This window comes from Gekko japonicus, unplaced genomic scaffold (genome assembly GCF_001447785.1).
Source record: "Gekko japonicus isolate JY-2015 unplaced genomic scaffold, Gekko_japonicus_V1.1 scaffold463, whole genome shotgun sequence".
NCBI classification, from domain to species: Eukaryota; Metazoa; Chordata; class Lepidosauria; order Squamata; family Gekkonidae; genus Gekko; species Gekko japonicus.
In genome coordinates, this window is record NW_015160224.1 from 597528 (window position 1) to 616703 (window position 19176).

The 19176-nt window shown below is 50.2% G+C and overlaps 1 protein-coding gene across 1 annotated transcript in view; it reads left to right on the forward strand.

Moving 5' to 3' along the window:
* NCS1 (neuronal calcium sensor 1) overlaps positions 1–19176 on the forward strand; it is a 116152-nt gene that overhangs the window by 46671 nt on the left and 50305 nt on the right. The window contains exon 2 of the mRNA XM_015411563.1: positions 2627–2651. Within this exon, the coding sequence (XP_015267049.1) occupies positions 2627–2651 (25 nt within the window). The remainder of the gene's footprint in view (positions 1–2626; positions 2652–19176) is intronic.

A 19176-nucleotide genomic window follows, 5' to 3' on the forward strand; every position in this document is an offset into this window, starting at 1 on the left:
CGAAGTAAAGGCAGAAGGACTTGGAAAATGGCCTTTTGAAGCGAAGAACAAAAAGATGATCAGAGATTTCTCTCATAACAACTAATAAAATAACATATAAATAGTGAATTGTTATAAGCAAGAACTCTACAAGTATATTGTGATATTAACACTTATAGTACTAACATTTTTTACTAACAGTGAAAAGATCTCCTCCTCTTGGGGTTTTAGTTTAGTGTGGTTTGCTTTCCTTTATCCTTAGTTGTAGTCCCTTCCCTAATATTTCTTTGTAGTTTTGTAGTATTTGCAAAATAAAAAATATCCCTCTTTGCGCTCCGCTTTTCCCACGGGGGGGGGGATTCATTTTTTAAAATACTCCGTTTACTTTGAACTCACATTCATTGTTGGTCATATCTTTGACCTCACTCACATAATTCGTTATTCCGCTCGATCTCCCGTGCTTGTCCTGGTCAAATTAGCTTGTGCCTGGAGGCCACACAACAGCAGGACTGTCAGGGCGGAGGGAGGCCTCGATTCTCCAGCATTGAGCCGTCGAAGAGGCTAACCCTCAAAAGCCCTCTGGCCTGGAGCCTATCACAAAGGCTCCGTGGGGATGCCACTTGAGGTAGCACCCCTCCATGCCGCTAGTGTGCTAATCGCTCCCCCGAGGTCCGGGGAAAGCGACCGCCATCGCCAATCCACAAACCGGAAGTCATTTTATACTGGTATTGTTATGATTTTATGTGTGTGTTAGTACAGTTTTGACCACTGAAGAAGGCCCTTTGGGCTGAAACGCATTGGGTTCTTTGGTTAATATACATATGTAACCATTTAATGTAGTGGCCACTTTGGTGTAGTAGGTTAAGTGCGCGGACTCTAATCTGGGAGAACCAGGTTTGATTCCCCACTCCTCCACTCGCAGCTGCTGGGTGACCTTGGGCAAGCCATATTTCTGGCACAGCTGTTCTCGAAAAAGAGCCGTTTCTGTCAGAGCTCTCTCAGCCCAACCTTCCTCACAGGGTGTCTGTTGTGGGGAGGGGAAGGGAAAGGAGTTTGTAAGCTGCTCTGGGTGAAGGGTGGGGTATAAATCCAATCTCTTTCTCCTCCTCCTCCTCCTCTTCTTCTTCTTCTTCTTCTTCTTCTTCTTCTTCTTCGTGATTCTTTGTTATTGGACATGCAAATTCTCCTTGTTGCTGTATATTACGATCTGAGTTTTTAATGGTATCCTATGTATGTCATTTTTAATCCTAAGATTCTATGCACTGTGTAATAAATATTTGCATTTTATTTTATTTTCTGGTAGCTCAATTTGTTGGTTCCATACTCGGAAGTAAGTCCAATGATATCAAATGAGATTTACTCCCATGTAAGTGTGCCTAGGGGAATGAAGGCAGTGTGGTGTAGCCCGATCTCATCAGAACTCAGAAGCTAAGCAGGATCTGTACTTAGAAAGGGGACCACCAAGGAAGGCTCTACAGAAGAAGACAATGGTCAATCACCTCCGCTTCTCTCTTGCCTTGAAAGCCCTTGCTGGGGCTGCTATGATTTAGAAGCTAAGCAGGATCTGTACTTAAAAAGGAGACCACCAAGGAAGGCTCTGCAGAGGAAAGCAGTGGCCAACCCCCTCTGCTTCTCTCTTGCCTTGAAAACCCCTTGCTGGGCCTGCCATAAGACAGTTGCAACTTGATGGCACTTATGTGCCTAGGACTTGAACATTAGATGTCTTAACCTGGACCATCAGAACAAAAGTCAATCTAGATTCAGTAGCCAGAATCCCATAACTCCTAGTTCTAGGAACCCATTAAGAAATTATGGGAAGGCCTGTGGCTCAATGGTTAGAGCACCTGCTTTGCATGCAGAAGGTCCCCGGTCCACTCCTCTGCATCTCCCTTTAGAGGATTCTGTGGAGCTGATGTTGACATAGACCTCTCCGTGTATGAGGCTTTGACGAACTGCTGTTGCTCTGAGTGAAAAGTGCTGAGCTAGAAGGACCCAGGTTCTGAGTCAGTGGAATCCAGTGTGTACATAAATTTCTCACGTTTTTGAGCAATCTGTGTATGCAGCAAACCTCTTTCAAAATCTGGTGTGTGCCAGGCTCTTATCTGGTATGGAGATCTACCAGATATCCAAAGACATCCTTGGGCTCTCACAATCTTTTGTGTGTGCCAGAAATAGCTTTACTTGGAGCTGAAATGGTGGCCGAGGCTAGATTTAGCTGAGAACATGGGGAGTACATGGGGAGTTAAGGGTTTCGCTCCATAGCATATGACGTAAATGCAAAGGGAGTATCTGTGGCCATGGGGTGCCCCAAGGAGAGCCCCTGTGAATGCATCTTAGGGTGCTGGTTCTCACATGCGGGTTTTCATAAAGGGAGGGCTGCACAGCGTCGAGTGGTGACTTGCATGTGTGAACGGGCCCTCGCAGCTATGAATCCACAAGCAGAACTGTCAGATCCCCTCAAATAACACTGCCTTCTGGTGAAGCCACTTTGTACGTTTGACTGCCAGGAAATGAGCGCAGGGGAGTCTTTGCATGTGTGAGCCAATTTTGAGTGTTAAAGGGCCATGCCCTGAGAAGTCAAGTGAGGTGCGTGAGTGGCTGAACTAGCCCTTATCATCTCTTTTTCTCTCTCTCGTTTCTTTTTCAGTCACAGAGAAGGAGGTTCAGCAATGGTGAGTAGTACCCTGCTTCATTCTGGATTCTTGTAAGGTCACGAGTGATGCATGCCCGTGTGCAAATAAGCTGGACGGAACTGTGAATACCTGCTTAGCTTAACTGCCCACCTGCGCTGCCCTCGGGAAATGCAGTTTCGCAAAGTAACACTGCTGGGAGAGGTGAGGCAGCTTTTCTTAGCGCCATTCAGAAACTTGTAGTTTACAAAGGAGTGAAATCTGGGTTAGGCCAAGAAACAAACGGGGAGGGGGGGATTATCTGGAGATTTGGCGCCTGCAAATGTGATAAAAGACAGAGCGAGAGAGAAAAGCAGAAAGAGGTGGGCCGAACGAGGCAAGATGCCAAGAAATGCATGAATCGTCTTCTTTTGGTTGAAATGCAGCTTCGGGAAATCTGATGGGAGCAACTGCAAGGGCGCGCACGTGTGTGTTTAACCGTTTTCCATCAGGCCGTTTTTTCTGAATATTGTTTAGCTGCTTTCCCACCCATGAGGGGAAAGATACAAGATCCATGCCAAAGGTAGAAATATAGCTTTCTCTGTGTGTGTGTGTGAGAGTGTGTGTGTGTGTGTGTGTGTGTGTGTGTGTGTGTGTGTGTGAGAGAGAGAGAGAGAGAGAGAGAGAGAGAGATTTTAATCAGGGAAAAGGTTGGGCACCCCTGCCTCTGCTCTGATCAGATTAGCTATGCTTAGTTTAAAGAGTCCTGATCCCTTGGCCTTCGTATCTCACCTAGTTTGGCCCTGATATAGGAACAGTGCTCTCCAGGCATGGCACCTAATTAAATCTGTGTTCCCAGAAGATGGGTCGAGGGGCCGACTTAGTTGTTGCGGGCAGAGACAAATTTGCCAAGCAGATGCCTCTCTGATAATGTGGCCATGATTTAGGTCAGGGTGATCAGCTTTTTGAGAATTGCAGGCCAGTTAAAACAGGGGGGGGGCACACTTTCCACTGGTGCAGCCAAGCAGGCTTTCTCTAAGAGGTCAAAAAGAGTAAGAAGAGGCTGGGGTCCTTTTGATCCCTGGGGGCGGGAAACCCCTTGGGAATCCCCCCCCCCCCAATTTCTCCTCAAGTTCTTGTCAACAACTTGGTGAGACTCAGCAGGCTAAGTTCTCCCTCCCCTTTTCCCTTTTAACTGAGGCTGGAATCCTACGCACAATTAGACCCAACACAGGCGCGAATGCCGGGTGGATTTAAAGGGTGCCATCAGACAACAACATCTGGGAAGCGCCCCGCAGCCGTCGGCAACCCACTCTGCTCCACCGCAGAAACGGAGTTAAAAGAAACCGGGGAAAACCCGGTAGTAAATGGGTTGCGACGGGGCACAGATGGACTCTCCGGTGTCTGATCGCTCCAGTGCGCTCTCATGGCATTGGGATGGTCTGATCAGGCCACCCCAACTCTGTGCCATTATCCCCCCCCCCTTCACAGTATGCGCATCATCGCAAACTCCATAGGGAGCCCTCGGTGCGGAGGTGCGATTCATCGCTCCCTCGGTTAAGCGCATGGGGAAAGAACAGCACCAACCCCCCCCGACTCACCTGCAGTCGCGTCTGATCACGCACTGACGGTCTGCACCCACAGCTTCCAAGGGAGGTGTGATCATGCAACTGCGGGTCATATTCCTCCGGAGGAAATAGCCTCGCTCCCCCCCCCACCACATCCCCGTTTTTTCTGGCATGTGTGACCGCAGCCTGACTCTTGGCTGCTCGCAAAAGTTTGGACTTGGTCCTCATCAGGCTAGGTTTGGGTCTCCCCCCACCTTTTTGTTATTTTACAAGTCATATTTTCCTGCAAACTTGGGGCATCCCATAGGTATGTAGAAAGACCGAATTTGTCTGTGGGTGGCCCTGTTTTCCTGCTTTTGTGTCCGTATCAGGGACTAGCTGTTCTGCTGTTAGATGGAGTGACCACTTGCCCTTGGAAGAGTACGCACCTTGTGCTCTGGCCAGAGTCATTGTATTGATCACCTTAGAAGGTGGCTGCACTGGGCCTTCCAGAGGTCTCAAACTGTTTAATAGATTCATCGCTCACAATCTACTGGCAATTCCCTTGTGCCTGAGGTAAGTCCATGTGTGAAGCAGCAGCAAAAGGGGATGACTGGCGCTTGATCCAAAGAAGGAAGCGATTGCTAACATCTCAAGTCTCTCTCAGGTGGCAGAGTGCCAGCGCTTCCTTATGCCGAGAATAGCAAAATCCAGGCTTTGGGACCAAGTCCGGATTTTACCTTCTTCATTAGCCTCATTTCTAGCTTCTTGGGTGTTAGTTGGTGTAGCGTAACAGCAAGAAGGCCGAACTGGGACTCAGGAAGGTCCTGGTTCAAATTTTACCCATGCCATGAATCATTCAGACATCCCCAGCGCTACCCTAGTTAGCTGTACTGTCCAAATGCAGGCAGTCAAACCAACTGGGGCTTGTTGGTTGGCCCCAAGCCAGGGTTTCAAACTAGCATTTGTATCTGGTTTGGTAATCAGAGGCCCTGGCCACACGTGCCGGAAAACGCGGGGGGAGGCATGGCTATTTGCGCCATCGCATTCTGATCCGCCATTATGCGATCAGATGCGACAGCGACGCACTGGGGTTTTGTCCTTCGGCACGTGCCGCAAAGAGTGCGGCCAGAGGGAATAGGCGTGCGCTGCCGTGATCACACCGAACGAGTCCGTCTGCAACCCGTGGCAAACCATTTGCTAGTAGATCTTTGCAGGTACTTTTTAACTGCGCATCTTCGGCAGCATGCCACGGGTTGGCCATGGGTGCGCTACGCTTGCCAGATGTTATGGTGTGATTGCGCCCTGAAAATCCTCCCAGCATTTGTGCCTTTTGCGCGGCAAATTCTCCTTGTGACCAGGGCCCCTGTTTTGTTATGTATCTCCTGACCTGAATTTATTGCACAAACCATACTTTATCATGATGTCTGAATGCTGTTTGGGTGACACTTGGACCCCCCACTGTTTCTCAGCCTCAGTCTTCAGTACGGAAATGATGATACAGCATTGTGGTGAGGTCTCCTGCACAGGCTTCAGAAGTCTGAAAGTGCCGTATGAATGGAAAGCACTGTGGTTACTAGTTGCATGCGTCACTTATGGACTTTTCCTGTAGGGGTAGAGCTGGGCTATATGTCATGCTCTATTGGTAAGACCTTGGCCTGCTTTTGAAAACCCCTGATCGGCAGGGGAGAAAGTTGGAGGGCACAGAGATCATATATGCAAGGAAGGAGATACCTGTTGTTAATTTGTTCTGCTACCCATCAGGGTGGTATAGGGATGCCACCCTCCAGGTGGGACCCAGGGATCCCCCGAAATTACAGCTCACCTCCAGACTACAGAGATCAGTTCCCCATGGATGCTTGGGAGGGTGGACTCTGTGGTATTTTAATAGCTATTTTGTAGCAGTAGGCAATTCACGGATACTGCATTAATGTAAATATATATTTTCTCCCCCCCCCTCCAATTTGCCTATTAGCCCCTTCAAGCTTTTGGAAAGGCAGGGTGGACATTTTTAAATAAGTTCCAGATCTGTCCATCTAGCCTTGCATTTTTTTTTCTTTAGCTAGCATTGGTTCTGTAAGCCAAAGGGATTACTCAGCTCTGCTACCACATTAACTGGAGCTGCTGGGATTCGAACCTGGGTCTAGAGGAATGCAAAGTGCATGTTCTGCCAGTGAGCTGGGGTGCATTGTGGATCTTTCTTTCAGGCTGGCCCAAGTCTTCCCTCTTCCCCACTGAGTATTAATGTAGAACTTTTCTTTAAAAAAGAAGTCAGAATGAGAAACGGCATGCTGTAAGCGTAGTCTGTGACCGTCATCTCTGTTCGCACTTCTGCGGGAGTCTCATTCAGTCAAATGTGACCAGGGGTCATTTCCTGTAGGAGCGCACAGGAGCGGAGCTCCAGCAGTAAAGAGCCCAGGGGGCGGGCACATGCAACAAGCCTCACCCCCTGCTCCCAGCAGCCCTCAGTCAGAGCAAGAAGCAGCCAGGTAAGTTGCACAGCCCCCCCCCCAGCCCCCTGGTCCAAGACAGTCCAGTGGCACCCTTATGACCAGGTTTTATTCAGGTACAAGCTCTCCCTCCTCTGCGAGGACAAATCTGCACATCCCCCCCCCCAATAGCTGGCAATCCAAAACAATCCAGTGGAGCCTGAGTGGTGGGTGTTGCTTTCTGACACACTTCCGGTGATGGCAGGGGGTGTGGCATATGCAAATAAGTTATGCTAATAAGTTACGCTAATGAGCTCCTGCACCTCTTTTTCTACGAAATGACCCCTGAATGTGACAGATAGTGGTGTAGCCTGAGCCCCGAAGATTAGAAAACGCAGAGTTCTTGTTGGATTCGGTTGGATTCGGTATCAAACCCCTCTCCTTGGCTTGTTTCTAAGGGGCACGCAAAAACCCAGCAAGGGAGCAGAGGAACAGAATTTGACACAAGGTCACACAGGAAAAATCCAGTTGGAATGTGCATTGAAAGTGGATTGAAAGTGGATTATATAGCGTGTGTGACTGCAGCCCAGGATTTGCAGCTCATTGTCTGTGGTGCCTTGATAGACTCACCCAGATGTTGAGGGAGGAAGGATGAGTGTCCGCCCACCCACAAAAAAGGCATTGCTCAGTTTTTGCCCCCACAAGTAGAGGACCATGGCAGATGGTACTTCGTGGCTATATTTGTAGTCTTCATTGCTGGCTGGGATTCGCGGGCTTAGGCCAAGACGTATCACGGGAAACCAGGTCAGCATTTTTGCTTGATAAATGACTTTGTAGGTACAGTTCCTGCCTTGGTCCCAGCAAGCCAAGATGGTTTTTGAAGGGGTGGGTCAGCAGAGGAGACCTACCGCTAAGGGTGAGGGGGAGGGAGAGAGAGCGGGAACTCTGCAGGACTGGGCTCCTTGCTTTTTGAGGTCAAATATTTTGGTTCTCAGAAGCCCATGAGAAACGCTGTGGGCCTGTGTGCAACGTAAAAAGAATCAAAACCCGTGACCAGAAATCTGTTCTTCCTTTTTAATTTGGACCTTTTAAAAACAAACGTCAAATTTTATTCTGTTTTTAGCTGTTCAATCATGGCATATGCCTCTTTTGTTAGCCGCCCTGAGCCCGTTTGGGGAGGGCAGGATATAAATCTAATAAATAAGTAAGTAAGTTTAATTTTGTGGGGAAATAACCGAGATGGCTCCTGGTGACATGCCGATTGTGAGAATTTAGGAGGCATCCCAAGTCCAGGCCTCTGTCAGCGGCAGTGCTTCAAGCGGAGGGTGTCCCAGTGGGCTTGTGCAGGGACCTGCCAAGGACTCAGAGTGCCTGGCACTTCGGCTTGCCTGGGGTTGCCAGAACCAAGGGTTTGCCCCGCTCCTGGCAGGTCGTTGAAGAGGTACAGGGCCACGCTTGGCTCAGCTGTGTGGGAATTTCTGTGAAATTCATCAGGGTTGGAAGTCAAGCAGAGCTTAACTCCTAACTCTAGGTCCTATTTATCACTAAATAGTACAGAAGTGATTTTTACGAATCTGTTAATCCCACCCTACAAATCAAAATCGTGAGCTCAAACACCATTTAAATTGGCTTAACCTGGAAAAGGGGGGAGAGGGCAGGTGGTCCTGGCCTGCCACAGAGAAGTTCTGCCCACTTGGAGGAGCCCCAAGAGAGGAGAGGCTCAGTGTGGAAGCTGATACCATCTCCTGTCCCCCCAGCAGGAGTGAGGGTCTTGGCCTCCAGATCCTCAGGGCCTAAGACATGCAGGGAACTTCAGATGAGCCCTGCTGGGTCAGACCTGTGAAGGTCCATCTAGTCCAGCATCCTGTCTTCCACAGTGGCCAGCCAGTTCTTCTGGAGGGCCAACAACAGGGCAGAGAGGCTGAGGCCTTTCCCTTATCAGAACAGAAGAAGAGCCCTGCTGGATCAGACCAATGGTCCATCTAGTCTAGCATCCTGTCTCACACAGGGGCCAACCAGTTCCTCAGGAGGGTCAACAACAGGGCAGAGAGACCAAGGCCTTTCCCTGATCAGAACATCAGAAGAGCCCTGCTGGATCAGACCCGGGGTCCATCTAGTCCAGCATCCTGTCTCACACAGTGGCCATCCAGTTCTTCTGGAGGGCCAACAACAACGGAGGCCGAGGCCTTCCTGGCTCGGATTCAGAGGTTTAGTGCCTCTGAATGTGGAGGTTCCCTTTAGTCACAATGGCTAGTAGCCAGTGATAGACCTCTCCTCCATGAAACTGTCTATCCTCCATGAATCTGGAAGGGACTTGTGGACCATCCATGAGCCAGTGGGGCCCTGGCAGAAACACAGGTGTGCACTGTGAACATGTCCCCATTGGTCAGTCTGGCTGGGGGAAGTGAGTTGCTGCCACTCTGGGGCGCATCCCTGCCAGCCAGCTCAGCTCAACTGCACAGATGGGGTTGCCATCTGGATCCCACGAACAAGGCTCCGGGGCGGGGGGGGGACCAAAACCACGTGAATACATGAAGGTGCCTTATACTGAATCAGACCGCTGGTCCATCGAGGTCACTGTTGTCTGCTCTGACAATGGCTCTCCGGGTCTCAGGGAGAGATCCTTCACATCACTTATTGCCGTGCCTGGTCCTTTTAACTGGAGATGCCTGGGATTGAACCTGGGACCTTCTGCATGCCAAGCAGAGGCTCTTCCACTCAGCCACAAGCCCCTTCCCAAAACCAGGAGAATGGGAACGGCACCCCAGCTGATCCTGGATGAAAAAAACCCCAACATCTTCCTTTATCAAGTTTTCTCAGAAATATTTCCCTCTAACTAAACCCAAGGGATCTTACAAAAATTTCAATCAATAAAATGCATTGATTCCACTTCAAACCCAGGTTGTTTAGAAGTCAAGAATCTATGGACAAATTCAGATGGTCTTTGCTATTTAGGGTTCCCAACTCTGAGTTGGGAAATTCCTGGACATTTGGTGGTGGATCCTGGGGAGGGCAGGGGGACCTCAGCTAGACATAATGATGTACAGTTGGTCTGCCAAAACAGCCATTTTCTCCAGGGGAACTGGTCTCTCTTGTCGGGAGATCTGTTGTGATTCCAGGAGATCTCCAGACTCCACCTGGAGGTTGGCAACCCTACTGCTATCTTTAACCAACCCTCCTGTCCCTAGTTTCCATATGCAGGTGCTCCTCTTGTCACGCAGTAGTGATTGAAATGCTCTCTGCATATGCTCAGGGACTCCCTTGTTACTCATAGGACTTTATGGGTTCCAGGTTGATTCTTCACTCGAGCAAGGCCCATCAATCCATTGCCTTTTAGGTCCTTGGTGTAACCTTCCAGTTCTTTGCCATTTTGTCTCTAGCACTATTGTTATCATTTTAATCTTTGCATTTTGACAAGGGTATCTTACAATCAGGCATGGTCGGCTGGTTCTGTGGGACCCCTGTGTCTTTCTGGAAGGAGGCCAGCCACCGCTGCTGCTGTTGGGAGAGGCAGGCAGCCCTTCCAGAGGCATTTGCAATCTGGTGCACCCAAGAGCTGAGCATTCCTCCGGCATAACATTGAATAGCAACCCAAAACTGCTTCCCTTGGCAGACTGTGCTTGCGGGGTGTGTGTGTGTCTATGTATGTGGCTTTTGGGGCGGGGAGAGGGGTGGACTTGGAGTCAGTGAATGTGCAGAACCTCACTTCCCCTGCGTCACCAGAGCATGCTGAGGCAGGGCGGCGGGGGAGGCATGAGTGAGAAGGCACAGAGAGAAGGGAGGGAGGGAGGGAGGGAGTGGCCAGGCTCGATCACAGTCATAAACTGGGTGAAATGCAGCTCTTTGGTAATCCAGACTTCATTGCCGTTCTTGTGCAAGTGCAGCAAACATTGCTGGCAAACGCTTGTCTTCGGACAATCAGACAGGTGGCCTGGCCTCCTGCCCCGGGGTGCTATATCCCATTTGCTCCCGAGGCCAAGGATGGGGCTAATTCCAATCAGCCACTTGCTTGGCGCCACCTTCTGTCCTTGACTCCTGGCCTCTGCCACTCTGATCCTGTACCTCACTGACTGATCCTGTACCTTAGCCTCCTCCCATCCGGCCGCTTACTCCTCTTGGGGATCAGGTCTCCCCTGCCTCCTGAGGCTCTTTTTCTCTCCACCCTCTCTGCTTCCATTTCAACCCTGGGCTCCATGAGAGGGTTTCCACACAGCCCGACTGAGCGTTGCTTTCACTCCCAGCGGTTGCACTGATGGCAAACATTCTGTGGCAGACCCTCCCCCCCCCGAACAGCTGGAATGCTTGTTGTGTATGTAATGTAATATAATGAATGCATGAGCTTGAGTCTAGAAAGGTATTGTAAACAGCCCTATCAGAACAAAGGAAGTTCTGGAGGGAAGCAAAGTAATTGGTCTTTATGTACAGTAATTGATTGGACCTTATCTGACTTGTGGGCGTGGCTTGCCAAGCCCGGACTGTTTAAAAAGGAGCCTGTTGCTCCATAGTTTGTCTCGTTCTGGTTCTTCTGACTTCGTGTTCAGTAAAGCTGTTATCACTGTTCACCTGCTGCCTCGAGTCTCGTATCTAACAATTGGCGACGAGGATGAGATTATAGAGCGGGTAGGCAGCCTTGCTGAACTGACGCCAGGACAGCAGACGACCTAAAAGCCCCTGAGGGACCCAGGGCGGAAGAACGAGACCTGGCTGATCAAGCAGCTGCAGCACTTGTGCCAGTGCTGGCACAGAGAGCAGTGATGACCGTCAACCCACGGTTCGAGGCATTTGAACCCGACCTCGAGGACTGGGATTCCTACCTGACCAGGTTCCACCTCCAAGCTAACCAGATCGAGGGTGAGGACCAGCAGAAGGCGACGGTCCTCAGGTCCTGCGGAAGGGCTGTCTTCGACGTCGCCCAGTCCCTGGTCGCCCCGGCTGAAATCAAAACCGTGTCCCTGGCTGAACTCAAACTGAAACTACAGGGGCATTTTGCACCGCAACCTTCACAGATCGCTAGCCGACACACATTGTACAAGCGATCCCAGGCTGCTAACGAGACGGTTGCTGAGTACATTTCGGCCTTACGCAACTTCACCAACCTCAAGGAAGCGCTCCTCAACCGACTCATCTGCAGCATGAGGGACGAGAAGCTACAGCAACGATTGTTCGCACGAACGGCTCTCACCTATGCTGTGGCCTACTTTGAGACTGTCGCCGCTGAGGCCGCTGAGAAAGCAACCCAAGAAGTGCGTCAAAACCTGGTCCCAATCCAACAGGGGGCCAACAAAGCCATACATCACGAATCAACAAGCAAGTCCGATGGTGAGCATGATGACATCAACCAGTCTCGTACTCTGAGGCCCAAGCAGACCCAAGTGAAAACTGCGCCGCGGCGAACCTGTGCCGGATGCGGCGGTGATCATGAGCGGGATCGATGCTGGGCAAAGGACATCGTTTGCCGGTCCTGTGACAATTGAGGCAGTTTGGCCAGAGTCTGCAGGGCCAAGAGGAAGAAGACACCACCGTCGTCTCCTTGTGCAAGCCCCTGGGTTCAAGGCAAGGACAACGCAAGGTCTACAGATTGCCATCTGACCAGCTGCTGTTCCTGCCCTTCGACCATCCTGAGGACCGGATTGCGAGCAAGGAAGAAGATCCACGTCACCGTCTTGCTGAATGGCGTACCGTGCGAGATGGAGGTCGACTCGGGAATCTCAGTGACCGTCATTTTGTCGGAAACTTTGCAACGTTTGTTTCCACAATGGAGCCATTGACGTTTGCAGCCGAGCACCATCTACCTTTCCGATTTTCAGGGAAGGCATATCCCTGTGGCCGGCGAAGCCACATTTGAGGTACAATTTAAAGGGTTCAAGGAGTCTCTGAGTCTCCTTGTTGCCGAGGGGCACCGAGCCAGTCTGTTGGGCTTAGACTGGTTTGAGGCCCTTGGAATTGCAATAAGTGGTATTAACCAAGTCAGTGGAAATAAATTGAATTCGCTGTATGTGGAATTTGCAGATGTTTTTGATGGTACTCTGGGAATGTATAGGGGGCCACCTGTAACGTTTGACCTAGATCCTCTGTAGCGCCTATATGGCTTAAATATCGCAAGGTACCGATTTCTCTGAAACTGCGTATAGAGTCTGAGCTGGACAAGCTTGTGTTTCAAGGTGTGCTTGAACCAGTGTCACACTCAAAATGGGAGACCCCCATCGTGACACCGATAAAGCCTGATGGGTCTATCTGAATATGTGCTGATTACAAATGCACAATCAACAAGGCTCTGCAGCAGCACTCTTACCCAGCCCCCGTAATTAGTCACGTGCTGGTGTCATTAGGGGAGGGTAAAGTCTTTGCCAAATTAGATCTGGCCCAGGCATGTCAACAGCTGCCAGTAGACCCCCAGGCCGCCATGGTGCAAACCATTGTCATGCACAGGGGTGCGTTCAAGGTAAATCGTTTGCAGTTTGGCGTAAACGTGGCCCCAGGCATATTCCAAGGCCTAATGGAGAGGTTGTTAAGGGACCTGCCAGGGATGGTTCCCTATTTCGACGACATGTTGATTACCGGCCGGTCTGAGGACGAACTGGCAGAACGCCTCAGGTCCGTTTTACGTAGATTCCAAGAGGCTGGATTAAAGATAAAGAGGGCCAAGTGTCATTTGGGAGTACCCAGCATTGAATTCTCGGGGTTCCAAATCGACACTAATGGTGTCCACCCTACTGAAGGGAAGGTACGGGCCATCCAAAACGCCCCCAGACGTTCCTCTAAGAAGGAACTGCAATTCTTCTTAAGGATTTTGAATTTTTATCATGCCTTCCTGCCACATAAGGTGCCGATAGCTGAACCTTTGCATCGCCTCCTCAACAAGGGAGCGAAGTGGGAATGGGGCCCTCAGCACGACCGGGCTTTTACCACCATTAAATCATTGTTGTCATCCGAGGCGGTCCTTACCCACTACGACGAGGCCAAGCAACTGGTTTTGGCGGCGGACGCATCTCCGTATGGGGTGGGGGCAGTGTTGAGCCATGTGCTGGTTAACGGCAGGAAGGCACAGATTGCCTATTACTCTCGGACACTCAGCCCGGCCAAGAGAAACTATGCCCAAATCGACAAGGAGGGGTTGGCACTAGTGGCCGGCATTAAAAAGTTCCATGACTTTTTGCATGGCAGACTGTTCGTTATGGCCACGGACCACAAACCCCTCCTTGGAATCTTTGCACCGGGCCGCCAGACACCCCACGTCTTGTCTGTGCGGATGTTGCTGGACAGTATTTTTATCAGCGTACGACTACGTCCTCGAGCACCGGCCTGGAAAAAACATGGGGCATGCCGACGCCCTCAGCTGCTGCCCCCTGCCAGAATTGGACATTGACCCTGCACCAGCTTACGAGGTGATGGCCCTCGAGGAACTGGCCAAACCTCCGGTGCATGCGTCGGACATTGCGACCGCCTCCGCCCGGGACCCCACCATCGCCAGGGTTCTTAACCTATCAGAACAAAGGAAGTTCTGGAGGGAAGCAAAGTAATTGGTCTTTATGTAGAGTAATTGATTGGACCTTATCTGACATGTGGGCGTGGCTTGCCAAGCCCGGACTGTTTAAAAAGGAACCTGTTGCTCCATAGTTTGTCTCGTTCTGGTTCTTCTGACTTCGTGTTCAATAAAGCTGTTATCGCTGTTCACCTGCTGCCTCGAGTCTCGTATCTAACACTTGTGAACATTCCCTGATGCTGCAGCAGCCAAGCCAACGGCTAGGTATAATTTAGATGGTATGCCAGTGAGAGGCAACTCATTCAGTCTGTTTCTGTTAAAAAAACCCCCAACACTGCTGCTCTCCTGCATTTCTTTGGAACTAATTGTGTGTTAGGTGCTGTACAGTGCTCTGAAGTCTTGCGTAGTTTAAGTCTTGCTGTACAATTTGAGGCATACTTGACAAGGTTTGCCTATAGGTAAGAATGACCTTCTTTAGCTGTGTAAAGATAGGATGAGTGACTCATTCAGAGATGCTCTGGACAGGCCCATCTGAGGGAAGGGAATTCTGTTGTGTGCCTGCATCCAGTGTCACCGGATGTTCCAACCGTATTCAATATATAGGCAGAATTGACTGTGAAGTGGCAAGCCAGAACACTGAATCATGCAGAGATTGAGTGGGTTTTTAGGGCTCACGGGAGACTTTTAATTTATACTTTGGGGGACATTGCTTGGGTTGCCTCGTTTGGTTGTGATTCCCCGTTGCCTGTACAAGACATGTATGTATGAGGTTCCCAGGACAAATGGTTCCCATCCAGACACGTGTATATGCAGTGATTCTTTGGGAGCACAGGAAGACTGTGGGCGGGATCCAGCCTCCTGAGAATCTTAGCATTCATTAAATAAAACCAAGGTTCTAGCTCTCATGGATTCAAAGAGATGCTGGAAACATGTGGGCATCACCCTGTCATATCTGTGGGCTGGATCCCATGCGCCCTTTCCGCCGTACCAGAAAGTCTCCCCCAGCAGGAGAGGATCCACTGGTACAGGAAGCGGGAATGACAATCTGAGCACTTCCTTCACCTCACGGCCCGAGTCCACCAACCCCTGGCATCGTCTTTGTGGTGCTTGCAGGCCTCTGCGTCAGATCCAACCCCGAGAGTCCAGTGTGGAGGCTGAAACTGTGTTTCTCACAGCTGAGGTGTCCCACAGAACTCTTGGCTGTGCTCCGTGACTAGCCAGAGTGGAATAAATTATACACTTTAAGAGAATTCATGCAAACTTCTATACCCTGTTACTGGTCTGGGTGCTGAACTCTTAAAAACAAACCAACTAGGTCTCTTCATTATGTGGCCCAGGGCTTATTTACTCTCCACCCACTCCTTTAAACACATCCTCTCGAGTGCGTTTAGAGGAGTTGTTTTTGTGCCAGACTAGGGAGACCCGGTTTCAAATCCCCACTCTGCCATGAAGCTCAGTGGGTGACCTCCTTGGGCTCTCTCTCAGCCTGACCTACCTCGCAGGGTTGCTGGGAGGAAAAACTGGGGGAGGGGAGAGCGTGGCCTTGAGCTCCTTGGAGAAAGGGTGGGATAAAATGGGATGAAATAAAATGGGATAGAAATGGACAATGAGAGACGGGGCATTTTCTGTGGTGACACTTCAACTTTGACATGCCTTCCTCCTTTACTTTCTTTTAGGCGCCAGGGTAAAACACATCTTTATGCCCAGGCTTTTAATTAGGGGAGGGGTGTTAGCAGCTTTTTAATGGTCTGCTTCTCTTTTATGGGTCGTTTTCATGCTTTTAGGTCTGATGCGTTTTGTGTTTTTTAAATGGCTTTTTAAAAAATAGCATGGCTTTTGTTTGTAAGCTGCCTTGAGCAGGCTTCTAAAGAGGCAGCATAGAAGCGTTCTGGATAAGAAAATCAGGGTCTCCTGGTGTGGTGCCTGCCAGGACTTCCCTGGCCCCCCACCGAGCTTTTCAGAAAGTGGGCCGGGGCCATTGACAAAAATGTTGGAGACCCCAGAAGTAAATAAATAAGGCTCGAAAGATGTTGCAGACCTCAGAAGTAAATAAATAAGGCCCAAAAGATGTTGAGTCCCCAGAAGTAAATAAATAAGGCCCAAAAAGCCTTGGAAACCCCAGAAGTAAGAAAAACCCTAGCTTTGCTGGCTTTCGTCTTTTTCACTGCTGATTTAGGATTCACTGTGATTATAGCTGCTTCTGGCTATTAATTCTTGGTTGTTGGTTTTTTTTTCATTTTTGCATAATCAGTTTTTATTCTGATTTTGTAAGCTTCCTTGGCTATTTGTAGTAAAAAAGATGGAGGTAAAAATATCCCCTCCCCTTCCAGACGATTTTGCAAAGGACACCTTCAATTTTGTTGCTGCGCGAAAGATGCGGTTCTCACAGAGGCGAGAATTGAAAGCTAAAGATCCATTTGATGTGCTTGATATTTCTTGCAGTTCCAGAAGCCAGCCCAGCCGCCCCCCTCCCCTCCAGTATTTAAAGGAAACCTCTTTGCTGGAGGTCAGTGAAGTCTTGCCAAGCAGTGGATAAGAAGAAGAAGAAGAGATTGTATTTATACCCCGCCCTTCACTACCCAAACGTGTCTCAGAGCGGCTTACAAACTCCTTTCCCTTCTCCTCCCCACAACAGACACCCTGTGAGGCAGGTGGGGCTGAAAGAGCTCTGACAGAAAGTGCTCTTTTTCAAGAACAGCTCTTATCAGAGCTACGGTTTGCCCAAGACCATCCAGCCAGGTCCAAGTGGAGGAGTGGGGAAGCAAACCTGGTTCTCCCAGATTAGAGTCTGCGCACTTAACCACACACCAAATGGGTGATTATTCTCGGCTGTCTATAGGGAATACTCTCCTGCAAACCAAGGAAGGAAGCACAGTGACAGAGTGCCTCTTCCAACAACTATCCATTTTCTCTCCCGTATTTTCCTGGATGTGTTCCTGTGTGGGCAAGCATTTACTGACTCTTACCGGAAGAAAAGAAATATGATGGATAAGAGGCAGGGAACAGCTAAAGACATTGAAGTCCAACCTCTTCCCTCTCTAGGGCTGCCAGCCTCCCCCCCCCCAAGCCCTGCCCCACAGTCTCATTACCCACCACCACTCAGAATGGCAGTGGGAGAAATATAAACCCTCCCACAAAGCTGGCCGTGGCGTCATGTCACTTCTGGTTAAAAAAAAGAAAAAGAACAAAAGTGACATATGGTAGCTCTAGGACTCGCCAGAAACTGGACACTTTTACCACAGAACTTCTGTCAATTCCTAGAGCTACCTGTGTCGCTTTCCTTTTTTTTTAACCTGAAGTGACATAACACTGTGGCTGGCATGGTGGGCCCCCATATCCCCACCCACAGACCTCCCACCAGTTGCCAAGCAGCAACTCCCACTCTCCCAGCTTTCCCACTCTCCCAGCTTTAATCAGACACTGCTCGTCCATTTCCTAACCCACTCTCCCAGCTTTAATCAGACACTGCTCGTCCATTTCCAAAATCCACGAGGACAAGAGCTGTCTCTCTCCCCACAGTAAAGGAAATTGGAGGGTGCTTGGAAATGTGTCAGGTTGCTAAGAGCCTGTATGGTGGTGGGGTAGGTGCAGGGTCAGTTTCCCTTTACAGAGACCTTGTAGCTGGCACAAGGAGTTTGGGTCACAGGAGTGCTGGGTGTACTATGCTCCCCAGGCCAGAGTTGCCAACCTCCTGGTGGTGGCTGGAGATCTCCTAGGATTGCAACTGATCTTCAGGTGACAGAGATCAGTTCCCCTGGAGAAAATGGCTGATTTGGAAGACAGACACTCTGGCATTATCTCCCCCACTGAAGTCCCTCCCCACCCCCTCCTCAAAACCTGCCCTCCTTAGACATCAACCCTGCAAATCTTCAGGTGTTTCCCAGCCTGGAGCTGGCAAACCTATCCCAGGCACATGTGGGGTCTGCTTTGGATCAGGACCACGTTGTGCATGGAGAAGGGGTAGGGTTGCCAACTCCAGGTTCCAGAAGCACCTGCATGCGGAGCCCGGGAGACTGTGGTTTAAGGAGGGGAGGGACCTTGTGCACACGCACACTGGTCAGCCTTGCATACAAGCCCACAAACGAGTGGGTCACAGAAAATACAAAGCCGCCCACCCAAGTGGACTAATGTGACCCTTTTGTAGGACATCAAAGTCTGAAGGAAGAAAACTCTGATCCCCTTTCAAGAACTTCCCCTCCTGGTTACCTGGAGGCTATCTTTTTTTGCTGCAGGTGAGAGGGGAGTGGCTGTTTGCAAGCAGTCTGAGGGGGACTCAGTGGGGGGGGGGCCCTCACTGGGGATGTTATGAGACCACTGGTGATGTGCCAGTGACTCATATACCGCTCCCTAAGCCCCACCACCGCCAAACTCTATTTCAGGGGTCCTTACCTCCGCAGGCGCCTGCTCCAGTAGGTTAAAAAACCCCACTAGCTTCCGTGGCTGCTCGGGAGAGGCCCACGCGGGCGCCTGCATGCCAAGCCAGGGGTTCGCAGCTTGGAGCGTACGGCCTCCCCTGCCTGGAGGTGCAGGACAGGCGGCCAGGTGGGCGGAGGGGGCGGTCCAAAGGAGGAGGGCTTCCGTCTCTCCAGGCCCTGCCTAGAGGTTGGCAACCGCATACTTGAGTGCAGGGGGCAGTCTGTTCCCTGTCCTCTCATTAAAGTAAATAGTACTCGATGAATCGGCCTGGCACGCATAAAAGAATCAGGTCTCTGCCAGAAGACGCATACAGTCTCGAGCTGGCGGAATGGATGTCCATCAAATGCCGCTTGGCACCATGGAATTATTATCACTTGGGTTTTAAATGTGTCAGTCGTAGCTTTCCATCTGGGTCCGTCCATGTAAGCTGCAGGGGATGAACTAGCATTGGGGGGAGAGCTGGGAGAGGCAGTAGCTGTATTCAGAAGGCAAACTTAGCAGCACGTAAGTAGAAACGTGCATGAACCTGGTTTATTGTCAATTGGAAATGAATTCCAGCTACCCATTATGTATGAATGCAGGTGGGCAGTTATCCGGTTTCCCCATCCACAAAACTTGCATTCTAAACCAGAATTTAATACCAGTTTCAAATCCCAGTTTCCTACTCAGGAATGTAAAGGTTTCCCTTGCTCAGAAGCTAGTCGAATCTGACT